Consider the following 9245-nt stretch of genomic DNA (forward strand, 5'->3'; position numbering starts at 1 on the left):
GTGTAATTATCATGTCACCTTGATGTGAACATAGAGGGTAAGAATCTTAGAACTACAAACAAGATAGAAATAACATAAAAAAACTAAAACTAGATTAATAAAATACATGACTCAATAGTTACCTAAACCAAGAAACCGAGGTCATTGGATGAAAGAACCCTAACTTATTGATTATGAAGAATTAAGAACGGAAAGTATAAGAAATAACCAGGAGTATAAGCAAAGTCCCATACACACACAATACTATTTCTTAATAACTAAGTATCTCTCTCTCTCTCTCTCTCTCTCTATATATATATATATATATATATATATATATATATATATATAATTTTAGCCAATTACTATAATCATTTTATAGTTTGGTTATTTTTTCACTTTACAACCAAGTTTTTAAATATTATAAGATTACTATTATATTTAAAATAATAACTAAACAGCCCTTGAAGCCTAAAAATAATAAAAGTACCACCAAGTTGTTGGGTTGTTTTTTTTTTTTTTTTAAATCGTTGCTTTGTTGCTTTGTTTGTACTGAAAAAAATTGTTGCTCATGGTTTACTCCGTTTAGAATTCAGGTTGAACTCGCTTTTTATAAAAAAAAAAAAAATAATAATAATTTTTCATTTGCTTTAAATTAATGCTTTTAATGTTTTTAGATTATTTTGATATGCTTGTATTAAAAATAAATTTTTAAAATAACAAAATATTATTTTGATGAATTTTCAAACTAAAAATATTTTAAAAAACAACTTTTATTATACTTTCAAACACTGTCACCTCAAACATCCCTTAAATTATTACAAAAATGATATAAATTCAAACATGACAACTTGTTAGATTTGCAGTTGAGAAATCCCTGTACTTTACACCGTTCGAAAATTCAAAGAAGAACAAAGCTCAACTAGCAACATAAGGGAGGATAAAATCTCATTTATTTTTATCATATAAAAGACAGACTTGCTATAGTTTTTTTCAAACGAGTTGGAAACCATGCTCCCGGACTTATTCACAAAACCATCTCCAGTCCAATTTTTTTTCAGTTATATATATAATAGCCGGATAATTGTTCAGGTATTCATATGAATACTCGAATCTAACAAAATAAAATATAAATATCTAAGTTTTTTAAATTATATGAATAAGAGATAAAATATAAATATAAAAAATATACCCCTTGTTATTGCTTAAAATCTAAAGTTGTGAGCTGAAATCATAGCACACAGTAGCATATAATAAAAGCTGAAGCAAGACAAAAATAGATAGATGCTATAAACATGAGCGCATATATTATTACAGAGAGAGGCCAGACCAGTGGGGCAGAAATGCCACCGGAATGGCGATAGCTAAGATAAAAGCCAAACTTCTAACAGAGAATCAATATATATTCAGCCATGGATTCTCTATATATGTGCTGTTCTGCTATCAACTATGTCTACATTAACATGCCTAGGAATATAGGAGCTTCCTAAGATGGGTCTGCTTTTGGATTATCCATCAGAAGCTAGCTATCTACATCAAAACTGATTTGTCGGTTGCAATATAAAGGTTGAAATTTTTCCCAAAGGAGCTTGAGTAGCTTGCAACAGTATATGTAGATGTAAAAGGGCTTCAACCTGAGCATATGTATCTGCAGTTGAGCTTAAGGGCTCAAGCCATCAGGTTCTTCCCGTCTCCCATCAAGACAGAAGACAACAATTGCTCTTTACAACTTTCCTCCCTCCAAGTTAGCAAAATCAATACCCCATGCAGAACAGTGTGGTAGGGGATGGTGTCAAAGGCACTCAAAGAGACCACTAGCACATCTCTAGGGCTCTTATCAGTCTGCGCCCTCCAGTTCTTCTTGATCATCTAGTTGAGACTCTTCTTTGATCAATTCCCCACCTCCACTCTCATGATTTCCACCACTATTCCTGAAAAACAGTCCAGAAGATGAGGAAATATCTTCATCAGGATCCTCTTCAATTTCTTTATCCTTCGATTTTGTTTTTATCCCACTATCCATCCACTTAGGGCAATGATGCATAACTCCTAGGGCAGCCTCCACTGGTGCCTGAGTAGAAGGGCTTGAAACATGCAATGATTTTTTGGTAAGATCGTATCTCAAGCAAGAACATTCTGGGACCGGATGGGAGAGAAAAGACAATGGCTTTGATTTTGTGGATGCTCTTATTACTCCATCAATTAAACTTCTTCTAAGATGGCTGCGTGTTGATGTCAGCCAGGTATGATTTGCTTGGTATAGGTGTTCGCGGTTTTCTTCTAAAAGCTTTACAACTTCCCTTCTGTGGTAACAGAGAAAAAAAACCTGTGTTAAAAGAAAGAAAAAGGAAAATGAAGATACTTAATTTAGTGGAGATTACTTCACAAGGATGCATGAATTGGATATCATGCTTGCATGTATACATTCTATATGTTTGAGTGCATCACCACTTGGATTTATGCAAACTGAATGAGGAAATGACTTTTATAAGCACAAGCTTAGATAAAGATGCATGAAATGCTTAGCCAAATTCTAAAGGCAAATGGTCCATCTAACAAGAATTAGTTGGAAAAGGAGACTATACAAACGAACTTATTCAGTTAATCACAATACAAGAACTAGGTAGTCATTTAAGAAAACATGAAAAGAGGCCAGAGAAGACAGGGGACTCCTGTTATTTAAGGTGTGCGGGTATGTTTGAGGATAAAGTGTTTTCCATGAAAATACTTTTTGCAATTCTAAATTACTTCAATAGTTAAATTATTCACAAGCATGCGCACTTCTGTTGATAGAGATGATTACCTGTTTGGCTGGAATGTTTTAGATGCAGCTGCTTGATAAAGCCTATGCCCCATTACCAAGCTGGCGAAATTTGGACGTCCTTTCCCATCACGATCGAATCCAGGGATGAAAACATCAGCTTCTACACAAATTAAATAGTCAATTGCTTCCCATAATAGTTTATGGGCATTAGTCCTTAACTCCATTACTGTACTCTCAGGCTCGTTATCACTCTCAGCCACCCAACCCCACCAACCTTCAATGTTGTATGGATATTTAGGCCTAGCTGGAGGGGGTGGAAGTGGACGGGGACGTGGGCCTTCATTTTTCCATATTTCATGCTTTTTTTCTTGCACTACAGAAGGTGGAGCCCTTAATTTAGTGTCAACAAGGTTCACTTCACGACCATAAATTCTATTGAGCTCCCACGCAGCACTGAGAGAAGTTCTATCAACAATATTTTCAAACATGGCATGAAGAGGAGTCAGTGTCCGCTGGCCTCCAAAAACTTCTCCCCCAGAGACATATAGAATAGTGTCCCATGGATATCCATATGCACGTAGAAGAATGCCAACCTGTAGAAAACCAATTAATTTAGACCAAAGTAGCACTCAGCATCTTTAAATACTTGCTTTTTTTATGATATCCTTTCCTGTTTAATAAAGTGAAGGAGTTGACTTGAACAGGCTATTTTTTGGTATTGGGACCATTGTCATAAGCTTGTTCATCACCCAGTCAATGAGTACCATAAAATGCAATGCAATGAAAGGCTGATCCTTATTTAAAAGTTAAATCTGGAGATAACCCCACTCCCTGTGCTGGTTAAGTGGCAGAAATAGCCTTGAAATGCAGTGTCTTGCTCTACATTCTTAAAACATTCCCAGGGACAAACAATAGAAAAATTAAGCTACCTAAACTGGAGATTTGGAGGGAATCCGAAGCACATTTCCTATGCATGAATCACTAAACAAGACAAAATTTGATAAGCAAAAACTCTTACCTCTTCTGGCATTAATGGACATGAACCATTAAGACGTTGTTCAGCTGAATTTACAGAAAGCTTCCCCTTAACAATCCCACGTTTCTTCATCCAAGCTCGTTTGTGCTGAATAAGTTCACTGTGCACATCCTTGGGAAGAGCTCCAAGACACAACACAATCAAATGCTAGGTAATAAGCTTTGCTGTTCAAAGGTTCCAAAATCAAAATCAATCATGAATTCTGGAATTGGTGCGGGTACCTGGAATAGTTCAGCACAGCCATAGTATGCTAAGGCATCTCTTGTCAAACCAGGATCAAAGGCTATAAATGGTTGGCCAGGAGCCCGTAACCTGGAATAACTTGGCAGTTCAGAAATCACAAACAGAATATTACAATAAATCCCTCAATTAAATGATGAGCAATCATTGACCTCTGCAACATTTTAGTTGCTAGTTCCTGGACCTCTTGCCTAAACCGTAAGGCATGAAAAGCAACTCTACACCTCAGCCTTTGATATTCTTCAAGTTGGGGTGGAAGGATAGCCTACATCAGGACCAGAAAGATGGTATTATTCCTAACCTCGTGATGTGACAGAAAGATGGCATCAAATTCGGAAAAGAAAATCTGGGTCACAATTTCTCAAAACCAGAAGGATTACAAAATATCTCACCAGTAAACAATAGTTACAGAGAAGATTGTTACTAAGGACAAACAAAAGGGAGACATGACTAGGATATAAAGAAAATCTGACTAGGATATAAAAAAAATCAATCACATCATTATGAAAAAGCAAACTTAAAACCGTGTGCACATAAAGATAGGTCAAGTTTCATTCCTTCAAGGGTAAAAGGAAACAAAAACACCAGAGCATTACTTTGAATTACAAAAGCAGAGAGAGAGAGAGAGAGTCAAGTCATAAAAAAGCACATCACGTCTAAACTTTGGGTGACACAATTGCATGCTTAAGTACAAGAATGCCCAAAGGAATCAAGTATAGGTAAGATGCCAGTGTGAGAATACAATGAGCTACTCCAAAATAGATGGAAAAGGCAGGAGTTGAAAAGAAAAGAAATAAGTTAAAAAAATATGAATCATGTAAAACTATCTAAAATGAAACAAAATATAGTGTGAATAAATCTACACAAGATTTCTGAATATCTGGTTTAGAAATACCTACATGTCTACACCTAAAGCAAAACAATGGTTGAAAATCAAGTACCTGCAAGCACCCCCCATCGGAAACAACTAGTTCGACCACCACATGCTTAATAAGTACTGGGAGAACATGATGCAAATAAAAATATGGCGAAGCTGAATTAGGCACTCTGAATGATGGGATCTTTTTTAGCCTCCTGGCATCTTTAAGATTTTGCGGAAGGGTTTTCACAACTTTAACATCTTTCACTAAAGCTGCCATGAAGTTATCCTCATTATAAAGGTACGCAAAACTCTTGAACTGGGAGCTGCAGTGAACATTTCATAAATTGTAAGACAAAGAATTATTAAGGGTTAAATTAATTTTGCCATTGATATAAATTTTATGAGAGTATCACAGAAAAGGAGTCACCTGATTCCTTTGCTCCTAGTGGTTGATTGGATCTCAGGAATAACTAAAGTAGCATTAAGAAGCCGAGAAATCACAACCACATCACATATCTGAAAATCAACAAGACTCGGAAGTCAGATTAACTTTGTTACACATCGATAGCAAATAATGCAACTAGAGCATTTTACCCTCACCGAATTTCTTATTTCATGGAATCCACCTTGTATCCTAACAAAGACATACCCACTTGATTCTGATCTGGGATCTGTTGTATGCATATTAAAGTTAGAAACTCATGTTGCATTCGATATAAACTAGAACAAAAAACATATTATAGCAAAAAAGTATCCACTAAGAACAACAATTCCCTAGTTTCCTCACCAACCACTTTTGTATTATTCATGGATTGAATGAAGTATGGAACAACAAAACTAAACATTCTGATGAAAAGAACCACATTATCCAACTCTAACCATGTAAAGAAAAATGGATAGGTAATGTGTTAAGCAGGGATAGAAACATCATAAGAAATGCCAGCTCAATATTATATTAAAGGGAGTCCAATATACAGCAACACAGAACCAACTGCCATCACAAAAGAATGAAATGTACATGGAAGCAACCAGGTAAAGCAATCAAGTCACATACGCCACACAGGTTTTTAGCCAAATTTCACGCGTGTCGTTTCTCTATTGCAAATCCAAACCAAACTGCAAAAGAAATCACAATCCAACTTCCATGGTCTTTCAATCATGTTTTTTACATATCCTAGCATGCCCATTATCATAAAATTTCAGACTAACAACAATGTCTAGCAGCAAGTACAGAACACAACTTGGTTGCAGTTCCATTTCGAGCTATTTGAGTTCCAGAAATAACATCTCCAATATGATACAAGCTCTTTAAGTTCCAGTTCCAGTTAGGTTTATAATACTGGTTCCAGTGTACAGAAACCTACTCCAAAGTTTATCCTCTCAATAACTTGAAAGATCTCAAACTGTGTTTCTAGGCATAACCTACAAATCTCCCTGAGAAGCAAATTAAGTAATGGCACCTTTTATCAGTAATAATTTGCAGTGTTTATGTGTTTAATTTTTTACATTTTTACAAGTAATTTTGTGTATTCAATTTTTAATGAAATAAGTTTCATACTTAAAACATAGAGTTATAAATCCGAGATAAACTACAATTAGCTATATAATATTGCAGTGATTTCATATTGTATTCTTAATTAGAACACCAAGACAATCTAGTGTAAGTTATAAAATTGCTTGTTAATTACTAATTCCTTATTATGATAGCTAACCAGTATAATATCCTCTGGGATTTGCATCTGGATGTAAAGATTCAAGGCGCCTTACTGGACCCCATAGTCTTCTGTACGAAGGACTCTGCACCACATATTAAAAGCAATAAGTCCCACAAATAGACAAAATTATACAAAACATGAAAAGAAATCAGGGACTCCATGATCGTCGTGCTGCAATTCTAAAAATCCCACCAATACCAACAAAATATTATAGAAAAGACTTAAAAAACAGATCCAAACTGAAGTCAAGAAGACAAAATTTGTCAAGTTCCATGGAAAAAGCAAATAAAATTATCTGGGTTTCAATGAAAGTTCTGTTTAGATCCACACAAAACCTTTAAGCACTCAACAACGAAGCCTAAACTCATGAAAACTGATTGCTGCATGCATTGATATACAAAAAAAGATAAAAGAAAAGAAATGCCCACAAAACAGCCAAACTATGAAGAAAGCAGCTCAAAACCCACCAAAGCAAAACCAAATCTCAAAAACACAAACAGTACGGTACAAGAAAACAATTAAGAAACTGTTAACAAGTGGTGGTGGTGCATACGTTTTTGGCAAAGTCAGGATTTTCAAAGACGGGTCTCCAAGAAAAGATCGTGACTGAAGACTGGTAATCAGTAACGCCTTCCTCGGTGAATCTAGCAAGCAAGAAATGTACAAACAGGGAAAAAGCAGATAGAACTAGCCCGACTAAACCAACCCACTTCATCTTGGACTTTATCATCGTCTTCCGTTCTCCTTTCATTGCTATTGACCACTAAAGACCCCAAATTTCTAGTTTTTCTCTGTGTTGAAGTGTGAAGGAGAGAAACTTGAGCAGGGAAATGGGTACCTGAAGGAACAGAGAAGACAGTGAAATAGTGGAGGTCATGAGTCACGGAGAGATACAGACAGAGAGAGAGAGAGTTTACGGACACGTTTGGGATTTGAGTTATAAACTACAGGCATGTCTAGCTGGAGGATCCAGACAAGATTCTTAATTTAGATTTGTAGTTGGATTTAAGCACCCACTTTTGGAGCGTGTATCACACGTAGCAATCAAGAGAAAGATAGAGCAGCACTAAGAGTGATATGACGGAAGAAAACAGGTGTACTGATTCGGGTGATGCCCCCAAGCGGATAAAAATGTCTTAAAAGTTTCCAAGCTTTGGTACACAGCGTCACGTGGCATGGAAGGCTTTTTGATGTGGGGTTTTGCTTACTTGCTTGTCTCTCCTCGGGGTTTTATCGAGCGTGTTTGTGCTAGTGTGGGTGGGGAGAGAATCTGGGGTTGGATATGAAACAGAGGCTACCTAACAAGCAACCATGCAAGGGGGAGAGAGAGAATGGAGGAAGGAGATAGGGACCGACCAGCTGTGACCTCTTGGGTCGAAGAAGCACAGTACTCTGGCTAACTGGGTGAAGCCAGAAAAACGTGGCTTGGGCAGTAAATGCATCTGGTCTCTAGAGTTATTGCCTGATTTGTGAAGCTCTGTTCCGGAAGGAAGGCACAGTGATGAATCCCATTTCTTGCTCTGACTTTTCAAAAATTGTGGGCTCGAACCCGTTTTCCTCCTACTTTTTATCTTTTCTTTTTGTGTGTGTGTGTGGAGGGTGGCACCTTGAACTGTCAATTTTGCAAAAATGTTTAATGAATGTATTAGGAGGTGGTTGATTTTGCAAAAAAAATGTTTGATGCTCGCCTGCCTCCATGATTTCAAGCTCCATCTTCTACACCAGTAAACTAATCTGGCTTTCCCTTTCTGATTTGCTCAGACACTATGGTGTGTAGTAGAAAAACATGTCACATGTGCCTCTGTCATAATTGAGGCAATAGTTTTTCTTGTGGGCTTGTTCAGAAACAGTTCTTTATTGTAAGTATATGAATTGAATTCACGCATTTTGAAAAAAATTAATTTTAATATTAAATTTTAAAAAAATATATATAAATCAAAGGAATTGATCTTTAATTATTTTTATAGTGTTTTTTTAAGGATATGATTGGAATTTTACATGGGGGTGTCAAAGTTAGTCTTATTCATGATGACGAGAGAAAGTACTTTGGCACTTGGGTTCTGTGCAAATCCACCAGAAAACTTCCTCTGCTTATCCATTCTGAAATTCAATAGCTTAATGTATTGTGCACAGAGTAATTTAGTTTTGATTAATTAATAAGATTATTAATAAGGATCTAATTATTGTAAATCATTTATATTGACCCTCTTTAATTTCTTTCCCAACTTGTGATGTTTTAATATGGTAAAAAATGAGCATGTTTTGTGTTATTATAATCATAATTATTTTTTAAAAATATTTTTTATTTAAAAATATATTGAAATAATTTTTTTATTTTTAACATCAACACATTTAAATATATTAAAAAAAATTAAAAAAATTAATTTAAAGTAAAAGAATAAAAAACTAATTATTTTTAAAAGCATTTTTAAAATATAAATATAAACAGACTTTATATTACAGGGGAAAAAAAAGAAAAAGAAGGAAAAAAAGGAAAAAAAAGAGAAGTTGCCACTACGATCCTTGTAAAAATCATGTGATAAGAAAACAGTCTGGTCGTGAAAGAGATGGGCAAGTGACTTATATTTTCATGTGTTTAAGGAATATTAATTGGAGGTAGGATCACGGTGATGGGATGTCCTTAGGGTG

General features: G+C 35.4%; 1 protein-coding gene across 2 annotated transcripts; it reads right to left on the reverse strand.

Annotated features, from left to right (window-relative positions):
- Positions 1 to 1247: 1247 nt before the first annotated feature.
- Positions 1248 to 7852, reverse strand: LOC118055139 (O-fucosyltransferase 27). 2 transcript variants are annotated; one of them, XM_035066958.2, is made up of 11 exons: positions 7614 to 7852; positions 7150 to 7434; positions 6594 to 6678; positions 5482 to 5552; positions 5309 to 5397; positions 4961 to 5204; positions 4172 to 4284; positions 4001 to 4091; positions 3762 to 3890; positions 2783 to 3336; positions 1248 to 2282 (listed from the first exon to the last, which is right to left on the reverse strand). In XM_035066958.2, the coding sequence occupies exons 2-11, from the start codon at positions 7345 to 7347 to the stop codon at positions 1817 to 1819; spliced, it is 2040 nt and encodes a 679-aa protein (XP_034922849.1). In that variant the 5' UTR covers positions 7348 to 7434; positions 7614 to 7852; the 3' UTR covers positions 1248 to 1816. The 2 variants fall into 2 exon arrangements, with proteins under 2 accessions (XP_034922849.1, XP_034922848.1); XM_035066957.2 differs by having other exon boundaries at positions 7518 to 7852.
- Positions 7853 to 9245: the final 1393 nt, after the last annotated feature.

This window comes from Populus alba, chromosome 4, assembly GCF_005239225.2.
Source record: "Populus alba chromosome 4, ASM523922v2, whole genome shotgun sequence".
NCBI lineage: Eukaryota > Viridiplantae > Streptophyta > Magnoliopsida > Malpighiales > Salicaceae > Populus > Populus alba.

What these genes read in the sequence shown, in the direction of transcription:
- LOC118055139 (XM_035066958.2), bottom strand. Translation starts at nt 7,347, where the DNA reads ATGAAAGGAGAACGGAAGACGATGATAAAGTCCAAGATGAAGTGGGTT. An exon ending in TCCATGAAATAAGAAATTCG is followed by an intron (nt 5,398 to 5,481) that starts GTGAGGGTAAAA and finishes GTTGATTTTCAG; the next exon opens with ATATGTGATGTGGTTGTGAT. An exon ending in AAAACATTCCAGCCAAACAG is followed by an intron (nt 2,283 to 2,782) that starts GTAATCATCTCT and finishes CTGTTACCACAG; the next exon opens with AAGGGAAGTTGTAAAGCTTT.